The sequence below is a fragment of the Pogona vitticeps genome, chromosome 10 (genome assembly GCF_051106095.1).
Source record: "Pogona vitticeps strain Pit_001003342236 chromosome 10, PviZW2.1, whole genome shotgun sequence".
Taxonomy (NCBI): domain Eukaryota; kingdom Metazoa; phylum Chordata; class Lepidosauria; order Squamata; family Agamidae; genus Pogona; species Pogona vitticeps.
In genome coordinates this window covers 23,737,365-23,755,972 of record NC_135792.1, presented here as the reverse complement: position 1 = coordinate 23,755,972, position 18,608 = coordinate 23,737,365, and the positions used below count along the sequence as shown (strand labels likewise).

The following is an 18,608-nucleotide window of genomic DNA, read 5'->3' as shown; positions in this document are numbered from 1 at the left end:
AATCTGGGTTAGTCTACCAGTTCAATCCAGTAGTGGCCAAAAATCCTGCTCCTGAACACAGTAAATCGCACTTGAGAAACACCATTGGATCAATGGGGATTTGGTGAATCACCTCTTCCATAAGTTCCGTTGCTTCAAATGGGTCTACTCTAACTGCAATTTACTTTAGCATAGTAAGTCACATTTAGAGGAGACTCATTTGAATCAATTCAAATTATAGAGGAGCTGACTCCCCAAACTCCCACTGATTTAATGGGTGCTTCTCTAGTGCAATGTACTATACTCAGCGGCAGGATATTGGCCATTATCACCACAAAGGGAACAAACTAAGAGCAGTGGCATACAGTATTAAGGTACTGTAATCAAGAAAAAGGATTGTCACGAAACATCTCTACTTAGCCATTTATTTATAAGCTCAGACGATTTCTTAATGAATATCAGGCTTTGCCATATAGGTGTACCAGTTAACAGTAAATGAATTTTAACCAGAGAACAAAAAACAACAACAACAACAACAACAACAACAAAACAGAACGAGAAAGAACTTACAGCATTCAACAGGGATTGAAGCAACTTGGAGGGACAAGACTTTCCCACTAGGTTGGGGGATGTGTACTCGAAATACCAGCCGCACCCTTGTGTTTTTTCTTCCAATATCTGTCTCCCCTTTACGAAGTTCTATGTCTGAATTGCGGAGCTTCAAAATACCTGCACAATCAATACTGTAGAAGACCAGAGAATGAATGAAAATATTGCAAGCTATGTGTTGCTCAATAATTCAAGAGCACATGCTGTTTGAAATCTGTCAAGCATGAAAGCAACACCTCATGCACTTTGCTTTCAATTTGCTTGTGCAAGATTTCAGCCTTGATTCTGTATCCCACTACCCACAGCAAAAGGAGAAGCAAAACACCTTCTTTGTTTGCTTTTTAACATACCATTAAGAGGACTCTCTTAGATGCAAACACACCTCTGGCTCTCAAAAGGTAAATGATCTTTTACTCTTTGCATGCATTATAAAATAGTAAAACATGGATCCAACAATGCCCTTTTCATTTTCATGAAAACTGCACATACCAAACTACATTACATGTTAATTTAACATACAATATTTTTATATCTAAACCAAGAATTATTACCGTTTGAATAAATAAATTCATTGGGTCCTTTCTGATGCAACAACCCAGGTCTCCATGTACCACAAGCTTAGACATCTACAAGCTACCTCTGCTTTTCATGTGGTTCTCCTTTGCTTAAGCAAGCAACTATTCACTGTTGCATTTAAATTGGGCAAGGTATACGTTATGCAAAGAAAGGAAGTGGGGAATATGGGTATACAAGGGGAAGGAGCAAGTTTATGAAACCACACAGCACATTCCTGGCCTGCCATTCAACACTTTGGAGAACCAACTTTCCCTTTGAATGAATAGATTTTGTGTACAATCTTAGAGCTAAATCCACTGGTTAGTCCCAACCACAGATGACTCACTTGGCTGTGTTGATGTGCCAATGCTTGCTATCAACATCCTAACTAATAAGGATAGCTTATTATTAAACACTGGAGAAACCAATGACAACTTCTCCTTATTGCTAAATAACTGAATGGCCTTCATAGTGTACACTTACTGCCAGATTTTGCAGCAAAATGATTTAACAGGTGTCAGATTCTCAATATAAAACCTCAAACAATGACAAAATACAGTAGTTGATACCACTGAATCTGATCAGCGTTCAGCCTTGTGATGAGTCTTGTGATGTTGCCTTTTAACAGTTTGATATTTATGCCTGATCAGGTACCCCTGAAATCTTTCCATCTTCAAACTGGATTTACTGTGATAGTGATGGATTATATACAATTGAAATAAACTACTGAATGTGGCGCCAAATGTGAAATCAGTAAGATGGGCAGTACAGAAATTGAATGAATGAATGAAATAATCTTCATAGCTCCCTCCGCCTCCATGTAGCTTAAGAGCTATGTGGTAAACGTCAATTCACAATACTAGTTGATAACATAGTTGTTGCTAATTTATAGATGGAAAGAATAACAAGACAACAACAAAAGTAAATGAACCTTGATTTAAGTTTATTCTCTCAGGATTTCAGAGACATTATTATGGATGAAGGGGGACAGAATCCATATTGACCAGTGGCAAACCAGATCACAGAATGTAGCTTTGATGGGAAAACTTCCACAGAAATTAAGAGCAGTGAGAAATTATCAAAGGAAATATATTTTTAAAAAATAATGTCTCATCTCTCCTTGTAAAGTGTATAAGTCATAATATACATGGGAAGCTGTGCTGACCAAAGACAATTGGATTTATTAGTATGAATTTTTAAATCATAATAGATCTTTAAATCTCCCTCTGATCTATGTAAAGATTACATAGTTACAGACAATAAACATGCTGTCTTCATAAATGAGTTAAATCATATCAAATGCAAAATTAAACTAGATTCTTTATTTGTTATCTATAATATCTAATATTAATATCAATATCTAATATTCAAATATTCTAATATCTCATCCATAAGACTGTTAAAATCAGTGTATAAGGTTGCATTGAAAAAATCAGTTAACATACCTGGCTGACATGTTGTTTTCAGGAAGAAGTGGTATTTCCAGAACCTTTGTGCTAGCTATAATAATTTCTTGACTAGCAGTAGCAACTGTCTTCCCTGTGATTCTGTGCACCTGGTAAAAGGCGTGTGGCCGTAAGTAACGATCATCTGCTGTTCCAATGAACATTTGTAGGTTTACAGGTTTTTCATTGTAACCCAGGAGCTGATAAAGAGAAAGAGATACAATTCTCATATGCTAGTTTTCTTTAACTAGTATTTGGAGAAGGCCTTTTAAAATTATTATTACATAAATTAGATTCTGAAGTTAGGGAAACAGGTTGACTTTCATGACCAAAAGGTCATCAAAGGGCCACATTCAGCAGGCAGTTGAAGTTTAAGATTTGTTCCAATAGAAGGAAAATTTTACCTGCTAAAAACTTTAACACTTTACTTGAACTTTTAACACTTTAACTATGGATTTGAACACACACACACACAGAGACAGAGAGAACCTATTCCAGTAAGATCTCACATATTCACAAGTATCTAAATGGAAATTAGCCATTTTAAAAAAACTTGGAGAGTAGGATTTTGTTTTTTGCAAAGCACACACCGCTTAAAGGGCGTGGGGGGGAGATAAAAGAAGCAGGAAGCAGGGGGGAGGGAAAGGAGTCGGAAAGAGACAAAGACTCAGGACAGTATAAAAGAATGATAAACTCACAAGGAAACATCAAAAGAAGAATTGGCTGTAAGGCACAATAGAAGATGATTTTCAAAATCAAAAGTACAGCACTGGCTCGTCAACAGGTCTGGCCTGAGTGGCGGCTAAAAGGAACTGAGGAGGTCTTTGGCGGGTGGAGCATGGGCTCCATGAGGGAACACCCCAATAATTACGCATCTTTAAGCTCTAGAAGTTCCCAAGAGGTCCTGCGCAGGCGCAGTACAACCCAACTGTGTGCATTCACAGAGACCACAAAGCAGAACTTTGAAGACTGTGTAGGATCAAGAGACGGGTTTCCTTTCAAGATCTCATGGTCCATGGAGATCAGTATGGATGTGCATGGTATTTTTCAGATAATCCCAAAGACCATGGTTTATAGCCAGCACTTTGTGCATAGACACCACTCAGCAGTTAACACAGTTATTGCAACAAAATACAAGGTGTATCACAAATAAATACAAGTGGAAACTAGATGTCCACTTTTTATTTATCATTACTGTACTTATTTAAAATATTTTACCCCGCCTTTTTCCTTGCCCTTGATAGGAGTAGCAGTCACTTCTCTTCCTTGCCTGCTGACGATGTGTGTGCAACAGGAAGCAACCTGTCTAGAAAGATGGCTACAATTTTCTGAAATTAAAGACTTCCCTTATCCTACAGCTCCCAGTGGATTCACCATGAGGAAAGAGACTGCAAGGGAAGTCCAAACTCTCATGGGAATTTGAAGTTTTTAATTGGCTGATGACATCAGTCTTATGCAGTGGAAAGCTGCACAAAAGGATTTCAGCTGATAAGTATCTTTCTTTACAATATAGCTAATATAGTCATAGATATGAATAGCTGAAATAAGATTAACTTGGGCTCCCATCACTGCCAGGTCATCAATATTTAAACTAGCAGTAGCTAATCTGTTGCCCTACTGACGTCTTTCATTATGATTTCACCACCTTTGACCAAGAGGCAATTTATCTCAAAACTCCTGCAAGTCATTAAGTTGCCCAGCCTAATTTGCACGGATATAGACACAGAAAGGAATTGGCTGCATGCTGCAAAAGAAATTAAAGTGTATCCACTCTATACAGTTACAGCAGTTTGATACTTGTATCATAAAGGTTCCTTTCTACTGAATCTTTTTATGATATACAGTACTGTACTCAGAATCTCTCTAGAACAGCACTTCCCATTTTTATATCGCCCATCTATGAATCTACTCTGGGCAGTTTACAGTCCAAAAAAGGCAATAAAATCATCAATAAAAAGACTAAAACAAATCAAAAACCAGAGGAAAAATTAAGCAGTGGCCTTCCTGAAGAGCCAGGTCCCAATCTCCCAATCTCTGGGTCCTCAGCCAAATACAGTACCTAACTTGTTGAGCTTTCTAGCCAGCTGCAGCAAATGTACTGAGGCTGATACAGATGTGGTAGCTTGGAAAATAGCCAGAAAAAATAGGCAAAGGACCACAGCTTTTTCTTAGAATAAATTTTATTTTGGGGGGCAACCAAACCTTGGGCAAACTAGAAAAATGGCATATTTTCCCTTTCAGAATGAATAAGATGCTTTTCATAACAATATTCTAATAATGTAGTGACTTGACAGCATATTACCATTATTTTAAAGACTTCATGGCCAAGGACTGATTTCTATCTGGGGTTTCCTGACTCAGAAAACTGTTACTGTATCTATGTACAGTGGTGCCTCACAAGACGATGTTAATTTGTTCTGCGAAAATTGTAATCTTGTGAAAAAATCGTCTTGTGAGGTTCCCCATGCATCGGTCTCAAAAAAAAAAAAAAAAAAAAGTCTTGCAAAGCATCGGTCTTTAAAAAAAAGTCTTACGAAGCACGGTCACAGAAAAAAAAAACGTCTTGCAAGACACCACAGTGATCGTAAAACCAATCGTCTTGCGGGTTCTTCGTCCCACGAGGCAATCGTCTAGTGAGGCACCACTGTAATCTTAAAAGATGACCTATTTTTACAGTTCTTTGGAGGGTGGTAGGATACAATTACTCTGTTCCAGGAATATTGTATACCACACCACTTAAGAAGAGAGCTATACTTGGCTTTCCTTCGGAAAAACATATTCAAACACTGACTGAGACTAAGCAAAGAGGCAAACTTTTACTAAGTTAAAGTCTACTTGGAATCTACTATGAGAAAGGTCTGAATATGGAACTATCATAAAGCAGAAAAGACATCCTGGAAAATATTCCTCAGTAGAGCAAAGGCAGCTTTTATCACAACTACAGATGAGTATTATTTTGCGAAGCATACTCGACCAGCTGCTGATGGCATGATGTTATAAACCATATTTTAAGGAAGCAGCAATATGCTGTATCAGGTGTACTAATCCTAAATTAAGTACTGTATTATGCAATCTGCTTATGCAATTCACTGTAATGTATACTTTTATATCTCTAATTTCTTTTTAAAAACAGTTATGCCATCTAGGAAAAGTTGAATGCTGTCTCAGGATAACACAAATATGATTCCAGTTCACTTAACTCATAAAAGTATTGCTTCATTAATATTGACACTAGGTTGAAATAAAAAAATCAAATCATCATCATTTTCTAACAGCAGACCTGGAAGGGACTCCATGGATCATAAAGTCTAGCCCCTGTCAGGGAGGCTGGAGAACTGAACTCTCAATCTCTGGCTCCGCAGCCAGATAACTAACCTCCTGAGGTATTATTATTTAAATTTAAAAATTATTTACATACTATATAACCAATCTAATGCACAAAAAAAAAAAGAAACTGTATTAGTGGGTTAATGGTTAAGGTACAGGGGCACAATTATACGGAGATAGCACCTGACTCTGTAATGAACTCCAGTGCTGATTCCTGCGAAGTTACACAGACCATGTTCTTCACTCATGCATTTTTAAACATATCAGTCAAAAAATTCCAAATTGTATAAATGAAAACAGTACTGAACAGTTAACTCTCTGAGTGGGGAAAGGAGAAAAGTAAAACGTGTTGGCTGGAACTTTCAGAAGCGACGCGAGTTCCAAGTGCACTCGCTCCCAGAGTGCCAGCTGAGAGAGGGAAAGGGAATCCCTGTCATCTCCTATCAAGACAAGAGAGCAGTTATAGCTCCAGATCCACAAGAGGATCCAAAAATCTCCCCAAACCAAAAATAGTATATGGGTTAAAAACAACTTTAATATTAAAGTGTACAGCACAAACAGGATAGCAAAGAGCCAGTTCATATATAATGTGAAGCCATAGTTAACTAAGCTTTATAGCTGATTAAAAAAAAAAACCTTAACAATGTCTCAAGTTTTTTCCTCCCCAAAGCATCCAAAACCATTTCTTCTTCAAACAGAGGCAGTTTGGAGGGGGGGGGGAACTAAACCTGTTTTCTACACAAGCCAGTTTAACCGAAGTACTGTAATCGATTAGTGGCACATTATATACCAAAACCTGGAATGCAACATCTGAGCTATACCAGAAGATACTTTTTAATGTTAGCCTTCAATATGATTAGTCATGTCTTTACAAAATAATCTGCATCCATACTTTCTGTACAGAAAGTTGTAAATAATGAAAAAGTGACGGCACACTGTCACTACTGACCTCTAAAAACCCTCCTACAGTAACTGTATACTGTGGCACACAACCCATTGCTTTATGGAGGAAACTCTGCCAAGCTGTTTGTGTTTCTGTATCGTTTCCATAGCAAAGGTCATTGAATGCGTAAGTTAAACTAAAGCTGGAAGGCTAAAGAGAGAAGGTCACCACAGGATAAGCTACAATAGCTTCACTCTAAAAACCCTCTAAGTATACTAGCATGTTACAAGAGGATCACTTTGGTTATACATGTAATGTATCAGATCTGTAACAACTGAATACATAAAAGGGAGTACTTATGCATTTTTAATATCACCAAATCTCTCAAACAAATCTTGATCCACCACACACATTTATTTACAGTTAAGCACACGCCGATTATTCACTCTAAGTTCTAACTATGAACCATACAGGTTGTAGTACTAACTGAAATTTTAAAAATAAGTAATTTCTTTTAAGCAATGCTAGAAATCTTCCCGTTCAGTTTCTAAAACTCTAGATTTACAGTCACCTACTTATACAGATCCCAAAGAGGAATTGAGCAAGCAAGCAATTAATTGTCTATTTACAGAATTGCAGCTTGTAAACAGAAAATGGCATCACCCAATTAGCTCTGTTAACAACACTGTTTTTGAACTAAAAGTACCATGGTCAAAATATACTGTACAAGAATTCCTGTTCATGGCACAGTGTTGTTCATGTATCTGCTCTCTTTTTCTTCCTCCGCCTGGTGTCTTTTATCAACACCAGCTGACTGCCCAGATGCACCCTACCTGGATAAGGGATGCCTAGTAACAGTGGTCCATGCATTCATAATCTAAAAAAGAGGCTGCTGTAATGCTCTTTATGGAGGGCTGACCTTGAAAACAGTACAGCCACTTCAGCAGGTCCAAAATGTGGCAGTCAGTCTGATTTCCGGGACTTGTAAATTCAATAATATATCCTCAGCCTCAGCACGCCTTCATTAGCTCCCTGTTAGTTTCCATGCCCAATTCCATGTGCTGGTTATGATCCATAAAGCCGTTAATGGTTTAGGACCTCGATACTTGTCAGAACATCTCATTCAGAAATTAACTACAGTACACTCCTCACAGTCCATGATGCTTAAAGTAGCCACACCAAGAGAGGCCAAAAATGACAACAAACAACAAGGAATCAGGCCTTTTCAGTGGAGGCCCCTAGCTTTGGAAACATACCAGGGTCCTTTCCTCCTTATGTTCAAAAAATTGGTAAAAACAGAATCATTCAAAGCTGCCTTCAACAACTGATTCTCTCAGAGGCTATTAATTTTAAACTTTTTGGTATGAATTTTAGTCCTACGCTGCCAGATCACCATAGTGTTGAATGTATTTTGTAATGTGGGGTTTTGAGGGGCTTATGTTTTAACCTGTAAACTATCCAGATATAAATAAAGTAAAATAAATTGATAGCATTTAAAGCATGGACACATTTCTGAAAACTTGGCTGGTATAGATAATGAACGTCACCTAAGACTTGAACTAACCGACCTGAAATATACTGGCAGGGCATGTATAAGCCATGTATAAGCTTCACCTCATGGCACAATGACCTACATGCACCTTTTAAAATATTATTTATTTTAATGAAACAACTACCCAGCATCTTTTCATTCATAATGCTCTTCACTTCCTCCTTTTCTTTGCTTATAGCAGATGTACACAATTTTAGAACGATCAGTTGCTTAGCTATATGCACTAAGAGGAAGGGAGTTGTGAGAAACAAAAAAAATACTAAGGGTGACAATAGAAGTAGATTGAGTTGTGTTAAGAACTGTACAGTATGTGATATTTTTTCCTTCATTTGAAAGCTAATGGAAGCTTGACAGCTGTACTGGAGAAAAAATTAGGGGGAAAAATTAGGATGAATTTAAAAAGCACAAGAATGAATACTAACTATGATAAAAAAAGCTGGCAAACTCAACAGAAAGAGATCCACTTTAACTGAAGAAGTTGTGGTACGCTCTTCCATGACTATTCACAACTTCTCACATGAGTCAGTTTATGCAATAAAGTGGTAAACAAGCCATTAATGCTTAAATGTTACTCAGTAGAAAGTTTTGTATGAAATGGTTAAGTTTCTGTGATGCTCATATCACATTCATAACATGAAAATCCTTATGAACCATCAGCTTATGTAAAGTCAGTTCAATAATCCCTAACACACATAAACTATAGTTTTGGCAAATAACATTAAGAATTAGTTTACAGAGGCAGAACTGAAAGAACAGCCCAGATACACAATTGTACTACTGAAACAGAAGAGACAGCAATTCAGTTTCAACAAGTTAACGTATGTTTGCCACTGAAGCAAATATTATCACGCAACAGCAAATCTCTTAGAACATAAGCACTGCCACAACATTGAGCTCACTGAAAGTAGGGGACATCTTGTTTTAGCTGTAAATTCATGCAAAGTTTGAAAAAAGTTTTGTAATTGAATTCTACCAATATATGGCCCCAACACTGGTTTTCCAGAGGTTTCTGCAAGATTATTCCAGGGAGTTCAATAAGTAGAAGATTTTTGGGGAGATGGATAGATAGCTCTAAACATGCCTTCCTTATATATAAGTGCGAGAAAAGAGGCAAGCACAGCAAAAGAAAATGAAACTTTTTGAATGTAATACTCCAGAGGTCTTTGTGAGCACAGCCTATGATTTATCATATTATTCTCTAACTTGAAGAGAAAATCTATAATGGCAGCAGGCCATAAAAGAGACCCAGTGTGGGAATATTTAATAAACATGATTGTTTAAACAAGCACAAGAAGACATATGCTATACAATGTTATTGTTTTAGTTAGATAAAACAATTTAAATTATTATTGTTGATTATTATTCTCCTTCCAATAAAGCACAGCAGACAAGCTGTTCAAATATGATTAAGCTATTAAAATGGAGAAAGCTCATTTCAGAATTATATCATAATTATCTATTTCATTTAGTAAATAACCAAACAATCATTTATTTTGTGACATAATTGTAAAACTAACCTGAAAAGTTATTATTCTAAAAATGAAACCTTCATCTGGGTTGTAAATATTAACTTTGTAACAACCAGCAAGAATAAGCCTTAATGTAGAAAACCGTGACGGAAATAAAGTCTTGCTGACTAGTAATTTAAATTGTCTAGTAAATCAATTGCATGTCAATCACATCTATTCTGCCTAAAAGGCAAACTAAAAATTGAGTCGCCTTCTGTAACAATGCCAGCCAGTAGCCATGAGCTCCCTGGTCTGAACTTGGCAACTGACTTGCTGCTCCCAAATCAGCCACAAATTGGAAGCCAACTTCAGACGTTGGCATGTTAGAAAAGCAACAAAAGCAGATGTACTGGTTCCAACACACTGCCAAGTTGTTTCCACCTGACAAGCTGCTTTTTGCTGAGGCCAATGAAGAAAGCTAGGCAGGAGCAATGCGTCAGCGGGCATTAGCACACTCATTCCTGAAAAATATGCCACGGATTCCTAAAATTCTAGCCTCTGATTTATGCAAATGTGGTGAAAATTCATTTCATTAGATAATTCCTGCTGCTCAAATCTTGAACGACAGTTCAAAAGTATAGACGTATCAGCATCTCTTACCTTCACAACAGGATGTCCACCAGTTGATGCTTTTACTGCTCCTCTACTGCCTTCCGTTTCATAATGTGCTCTATGGTGTGTTTTGGGTTGCACTTCTATTTTCAATTCACACTGCCCATACTGCGTAGGCAAAGGCCAGTCTAGGGGAGGCAACGAAGATGTGCTAAAAACAAGAAGCACGCAGAGTTCAGTATTTTTCCATCTAACAAGTTTACATCCAGCATTTTAACTCTCAAGAAGAAAGCAATACAAATATGGTAATACAATGTAAAATACAAAATAATAGAAAAGGATGAAAACTATACTTTTATTATTGTTCTACAGTCTGGCTTTATGCATAAAAAATTTAAATCACTCTTAAAGGCTTATGGTTAACATCTAACATTTGAGTAAGTCTGAACAATTAGCAAGGGAATAAAATAATAAAATAATCATTCTCAGTCAAGGATTAGATCAGGCTTGTCCAACCAGTGGCCCAAGGGCCGCATGTGGCCCAGGTCAGCTCGTAATGCTGCTTACGGCAATTTTTTATTTTTAAAGAAATTCCAAAGTTTCAAGTTACACTGCTGGCGCTTGCGGCCGGAATGTGGCCGGGGCACGCCACAACGGTAGAGGGGGAGAGAGGGAAGGAAGGAAGGAGTGGGAGGGGAGGGGACAAGGGGTCTGCTTGACTACATTGCACCATCCCCATCAATAGGTGGACCCCCTCCCGGCCTCATAAAGCCGCCGGAGTCGAAGCTAGCAGCCTCTGCTGTCTGAGATCGCTGCTGCCGGTAAGCATGCTTGGAGCTGGGCTGCGGAGGACAGCTAGGGCTGCCCCCCCCAATGTGGCCCAAACCAAATGTATGTGTAGCCCAAACCAAATTTTCATGTTCTAATGTGGCCCAGGGAAGGTGAAAGGTTGGACACCCCTGGATTAGATAGTAAGGTTTATATAGAAAGATAGACTGTGTCTAGAGGGGCGGGGTATAAATCTAAATAAAGTAAATATGTGAATCAGGTAAGGAAATAATTTAAATAACTCAGTGGTCCTATAGGATATATACCAGTCTGTGCCACCTAGCAAATATTAAACTGTACACAGAGGAGAATTTTTCCTATTAATGATTTTTAAGGGCTTCAGGTATGATCCCTCAAAATAAGCATACAGAAATCCTTCTCTTTGGAAGTGTATCCTCCTCCATCTCAGAATCCTGCTGAGCAATATCTACTTATACCATTTTGATTTATATACTGTATATCACCCCAGAACCTCTTTTCAACTACAGGAAGTTTAGTCTGCATTTGGTCATAAGCTGTCTCAGCTCAAGTGAGCTAATACTGAACAAATACAGGAGCACTCTTCCAAAAGGTAGAAAAAAGTCTTTATATACCCTAGTGGAGTGATAGCTAGTTACAGATTCCATAGTAATCTGAACATCAATGGCACACCGTCTTTCAATTATATCTTTGCAGGCAACCTCACACACTGTTCTAAAGAGATAGCCTGAAAAACCTGTGAAAACTTTCGAGAATATATTAAACTGGAACAAGTTCAGAAGAGGGCAACAAGGACAATCCAGAGACTAAAATCCAAGCCCTCTGAGGAAAGACTGAAAGTACTGGAAATATTTAGCACTGAAAAAAGACAACTGAGGGGAGATATGATAGCACTCTTCAAATATAGGATGACCCCCATATCCATGGGGCAGTGGTTCCAGGGGGGGCCCCACAGATAGTGAAAAGTGTGGATTATAGATAACAATCTGTTGGACCCAGGATTCCCCTCTACTGTATCTGTAATTTTTATCCCAATGGGGATAAGAGTAAGAGCTGAGTTGAAATCTTCTCTCGTTCATGTGCTAAAGACTACCATCTTTGTCTCTGTCTCTCTCTCACACACTCACAAACACATAATCTCAGTATTATGACTTTTTTTTCTTTGAAGACAATTAAGAATTCATTTCCTTTTTTGCCCAGGAGTGTTGAGGAAGAGGCTGGCCAGAAGAAAGGAAAGGTGGGAGGTGGGAACCTCTCCCAGGAGGTAGTTTGGCTTATGTTAGTGCCCCTCTTCCTCCCTTGCCAGCCAATCCAGCTCTTTGTTTTATGATGCTGTTCTGGAAACAAGCTCCCTGGACTAAATGAAATGGTGGAAGCTTTCATATATAATATAATAATATAATAAACCTTTATTGGCATACAGCAGAAGAAGCCGCAAAATAAATACAATAAAATACGCATACAGGGTTCGTTGCATGCGAGTGGGGTGAGGAAAATTACAACGTTAAGCCCCTCATTTTAGAGAGGGCATGTTGCGGCGTCTCTGAATAATGGCGTGAACATATCGAGCAGTTGATACAGTGACTTCCTTGTTAGTACCATTTAAAAGGTATTGGTGTTTGGTTCCCTCTAGTGGCCAGTCTGATCATTACACCTTGAAAGCCCATGCTAATACTGTAGTTATTTTCATTTAATATTTTTAATATTTTCAGACTCTGGATAGGTGAATCAGCAGATACAGGGGTCCTACTGTACTTGAAACACACAGAGGAGGGGAAGGTTTGTTTTCAATCATTATAGAGTACAAAACACATACCGTATTTTTCCGTGTATAAGATGCCCCATGTATAAGACGCCCCTCCAATTTTCTAACCCAGTTTTCTAATTTCTTTCTTTGCAAGAAAGTGGAGGGGGAAGTCAGGGATCATCAAAGCGCTTTGATCCCTCCCCCCTCCTTACTTCCATGTATAAGATGACCCTCAATTTTTAATATAAAGATTTTAAACAAAAGTATCATCTTATACATGGAAAAATACAGTAATAACAGGCTCAAATTCCAGGTAGCAAGATTTTGGCTGAATGTCAAGAAAGACTTCCTAATTGTTAGAGCAGTACAGCAATAGAATCAATTATCTTGGGAGGCAATGAGCGCTCCAACACTGGAGACATTCAAGAGAAAATCAGACAGGCAGTCAGATATACTTTGACCTGGATCCTTGAACTGAGCAGGAGGCTGCACTCAATGGCTTTATAGAACCTTTCCAACTCTATGATTCTATTATTCTCTTTGAGGTCTTTAGTGTTTATTACTATTTCTTACTTCCAACACTAAGAGAAATGGAATTTATGGTGAAGTACTACTGGGGAAACCAATACATTAAACTGTTTGCACTGATGCAAAAACAAACAAACAAACAACAACAATAAATACTATCTAGCCAAGCTACTTCCTTGAGTGTTCTAGATTACTAGCCTACCCTATCATTGACTCACAAGATTTAAAAAAATCATTTTTGGCCCCAAAATAACCAAGACACACTAAATGAATGAAATGAATGAAAACTAATGCAGCAACTAAAAACAGAGCTTTGTTTTTCTTAATAGAAATGTCACAGTTCCAAGGATAGGGGTTTCCCTTTCCACACCATTCAACCACACCATATGCCTAAACAAAGGGAGAGTGAAGTTCCGAGACTTCAAGAGACTAGGCCCAGTGGCACATGGACACAATCTCTCCCCCCCCCCCCCGAAAGACTGAGACAACAAACAAGTTTGCTGAAGTCCCTTTTATGCAAGTAAATAAACTCTTTTTCAGACCTGGTGCCCATAACCCCCTTTGATCATTCTACAAACAAAAGGCATTCTCTGCCTAGCTCCTTTTCCCAACTCCAAAATCTGCATTTATTTACTTATTGATTGATTGATTGATTTTATATCCCGCCTATCTGGTCGGATTAGGACCTCTATCCTCAGGGAAGGAAGAAGGCTACCTCCCTGGCCAGGTTAGATCCCCTATTGAGGCTGCTTTGATACACAAATGATAAGCTTAGAGTTTTTTTATCAGTGCTTTGAAGAGCATCAGGAACATGTGGTAAGGTGTTCTTCTTTGAAGTATCGGAAAAGGAAATAAAATGGAGTGGGTGTTGAAATGTTCTGCTTACAAGCTGACCTCTTTCCTTTGAGGTCAGCTTCTCAATCACTTATGGAAACAGAAAAGTCCAGAAACTAATTACATATTTACCAAATCCTTGATTTCTTCACAAGAAGGACTAAGTTACACACAGATGGTGATGAACCTTTACTATGACAGGGTTAGCTTTAATTATCAGTAATGAAGTAAACTGCTTGCCTAGCCATGTATCAGTTGCCAGTGGGCAGCAGCTACAGTAAAGTTGTCTGAAGGAATACCAGAACATACTGTACAGAGATCTGCAAAGCTGTTGCACCAAGCCTGCACCACTCCAGCCTTAGGCAGCCAGAGAAAGGAGTGGTCAACCACAAAGCTCTTTCCAGTCTAGGGTGCTATTCTTGAGCAACTAGGGTTCTTATTCCAAGGAGCACTGTTACCAAACATTGTAAGAACTTTATCATACCTGCTTAAACCTGAGCTTCCTGTGTCAAATTGCCTGACAGTACAGAAGAGCAGCTGCTCTGAAGAGCATCAGCTGCCCCAAGATAAAGGTTTCCCTTGACATTTAGTCCAGCCGTGTCCGACTCTAGGGTGTGGTGCTCATCCTCATTTCCAAGTCATAGAGCCAGCGTTTGTACGAAGACAGTTTCTGTGGTCACATGGCCAGCATGACTAGTCACAGAACACCATTACCTTCCCACTGAGGTGGTACCTATTTATTTACTCCCATTTTTACATGCTTTCAAACTGCTATGCTGGCAGGAGCTGGGACAAGCGACGGGCACTCATTCCATCGCGTGGATTCGATCTTGTGACAGCTGGTCTCCTGACCTTGCAGCACAGAGGCTTCTGCGGTTTAACCCACAGCGTCCCTATCAGCTGCCCCAAACCTATTCACAAATCAGTAGGAGTTTCAGAAGTTTTCTAACTTTTGCTTACACTACTTTAAGATCCCTCACCAGGAATTTTGAAGAACCAAGCAAATTTCAGGTTATCTTTGGTTCCTTTCAGAATCTGAACAGAGTTTTAGTCAAAGCAAGTCAGAAGACACAACAGTATTTTTTCACTGTATTTGCCTAGTCTATTCCAGTGAAGTGTTTTCAAATCCCATCAGCCTGAGCCAATGTGGCCAATGGGCAGGGGAAATGGATGGGACCAGCTCCCAGAAAGCTACGAGGATGAAATGAGAAAAGACTTTCTTCTGAACTTATTTATACTAGTGCCAATTTCATGAAAACTTAATACAAAGGCAGTTGTAGTTTCAAGATCAGATGTCAGCAATTAATGGCACCAACATTGATTTAAAACTTTAAAACAACATTTGACACTGCTGAACAACTGGATATTAGACCAACATTGGTAAACACATGCACTGTGTTCAAGTGTTTTAACTTCTTAGATTTATCCAATTGATCTATATATTAAAGGACCCATTATGTAGTACATAAAAGTTGAATAGTTTACTTCTGTAATGCTTCACAACTTCAAAGGCATCTGCTTAACTTATGTATATACTTATCCCTAGGTCAGCAAATATATTTGAACATTATGTTTACTTTACATACACTGACTAATTTATATATGTTATTAACAAACACATTTAAAATAGCCCAGATAAGACATTTGTATTCAGCTTAGATTTTGAACAGGCAGAGCCCTCAATAGCTTTGAATGTTAACCCTAAAGGGATTAAAGCAGCTTTGAACTGCTAATTCAAAATTAGGGATAATCTTGAAAAAGCTTTCTAATTTCAAACATCTGCTTGGAAACCAAATGTTAAATAGCAATATACATCTCCCTGTAACTACAATGATAAAAGGAGAAACTTGGTAGGCATTTCAAAAAGCACTCCCCTTTTTCCATCATGCAGTTCAAGAGAAAGAAGATTTAGCTTGACATATCCAAAGTAACTCTCTGTATTTGGAAGGGAGGGTGTATAAAAGGAAAGCTCTTGACAGTTTTACTGGGAGGCAAAAACCAGACCTCTACACCCAAGCACTGGAACCAGCAAAATTGAACACTGTTGCCTCTGTTAGCAGACTCTGAATAGGCGCTACAGAACCTCCAGTGTGTAAGACCAAACCTACCAATATATCATTGTACACATTAAGATGCCCTAGATTCTACCTAAAATATATTGTAAGGAAAATACATATTCCTGTAGTTGTACACTGTAAATTTCTGCTGCTTTAATCCTTTAAAGCCCTAAATCTCTCAGAACCTGGGTACCTTAAATACCACCTTCTCTCACACGATCCTGTTCCTATATTACAATCACAAGTCTGGAAGAGGGGTTAAATAGAAAATTCCAGTTTCTCTAGCATTTTTACCAACAAAATGGGCTGCAGTTCCACAGCATGTATATTCTATTGTTACCAGTTTCAAAGAAAAGTGTGCAAATACATGTTACCCTGTTTCCCTGAAAATAAGACCTAACCTGAAAATAAGCCCTAGTATGATTTTTCAGGATGCTCATAATAGAAGCTCTACCCCAAAAATAAGCCTGTTAAGTGAAACTCTGTCCTCCACTATTGTACAGCAACCAGATGATGATGACATGACTGTATTTGAATAAATGAAGTCTGTTGTACATTAAAAAATAAATAAACATCCCCTGGTATTAAGCCCTAATTAATTTTTGGAGCAAAAATTTGGAGCAAAAATTAATATAAGACCCTGTCTTATTTTCAGGGAAACATGATACTACTACAGGCTGGATCCCACTTCTCTGATCAGAAACAGAAGCATAAACAGCTACATAAAAGTAGAGAAGGTAGAGAAAACAATGGCAGGGGAAGTCAACATGCACTGCTAAACAGGCAGACTACCACATGAATATCAACTGGCGTATGCCTATCAGAAATAAACTGGCCATTACCGATACCCCTCCATTCCTCAAATGTACAGAGACTATAAAAATGCAGCCTCTCAGTCTTCTTTCAATATTTCTTCCTTCCCCCTAATATTTAACAGCCTCTAGTCTAGTCTGTTTTCCTGCTTTGACATATTTAATATAGTTTTTATAATTTAACGTTGTGACAGTTAACTTCCAATAATTCTCCAAACTTTCACCCTTCGCCAAACAGGAGAAGGAAGCAATTATGTTATCACCTGTACTAGAGCATGTCAGCTCAGCAGCCCAGCAAGAATGGAGCTTATAAAAGAAGGGGGCAGGATTAGAGAAACATTAAGCCAATACACAATGTCCTACGGTTACTAGCTTCGTACACCATTTACTGTCCATTACAAAATATCAAGCAGTATGCTAAACGTTATCTGTTAGTTTATTAGACCTAATAATGTCACACCAGGTAGATAACTTTGTTTTCAGAAAGATCAATGTTTAAAAAAAGGTTTCATACACTTTCTTGGGATGGGAGAGCCTGGCTAACTGAATCCTAATAGCAGCTAGCAAACATATTTAATATGATCGAAGTTCAAACGGCTGATTTTCCTATCTCATATCTAGCTCTTATGTAGAAGAACCATAATTCATTGGTTTTAGAAAGTCTGGTCCAATCAATGAAGACCAAATATTTTCACAACTAGAGAGAATACCCAAATTTGTTGAAGTTATACACATCTGGAACAAATCATAACTAATTAACTGGTTAACTGAATCATTTAATCAAATTATCAGTTACGAATACAAAATAATTTTAAAATTACAATTGCATTGACAATTGAAATTATTTGGATATGAAAGAAACAGGGATGTTTTATTATTATTTTGCCAGTGGCATAATCTTGACTGCATATTATAAAATTCCTAAAATGGAAGAAATCTGGATTACCTTCACATTTTTTAAAAACACAATACAAAGGCAAGTATGTAGCACCATGAAATCATAACTGACCAGTCACAGAAGTGAAGATCTGCAGCAGTAAATTAATTAAGTCATTGATGTGACACATTAGTACTGAACCTGCAAATTCAGATATACTGTATGCTCTTTATGATCCTTAAAATAATTCTAGCACCTTGCCAACTTTATATTTGCACTGGGTCAGTCATCTATGCTTACTAGACAGCCAGAAAGCTTAGAGGTATCTCATTTTATACTACTTTGCATTCAGGTAAATTTTAATGGGATGGACTAATTTCACTTTCCATCATAATAGACCTCCTTAGATCTTCAGTTCTTTCCATCACATTTATGAAGGAACTAAAAAATTTTAAATGAACCAGTATCTGCACTGGCCAAACTTGGTAGAACTGTTTGCAGTTATGGTGAAAAGTTAAGACAACTTCAGCTGTACA

At 38.0% G+C, this 18,608-nt stretch overlaps 1 protein-coding gene across 2 annotated transcripts in view; it reads right to left on the bottom strand.

Annotated features, from left to right (window-relative positions):
* Positions 1-18,608, bottom strand: part of NFATC3 (nuclear factor of activated T cells 3) — a 62,819-nt gene that overhangs the window by 23,226 nt on the left and 20,985 nt on the right. For both annotated transcript variants that reach the window (XM_072980643.2, XM_072980642.2), the window contains exons 3-5: positions 10,459-10,621; positions 2,589-2,788; positions 550-722 (exon numbers count right to left, since the gene is read on the bottom strand). In XM_072980643.2, coding sequence (XP_072836744.2) covers positions 550-722; positions 2,589-2,788; positions 10,459-10,621 — 536 coding nt within the window. The remainder of the gene's footprint in view (positions 1-549; positions 723-2,588; positions 2,789-10,458; positions 10,622-18,608) is intronic.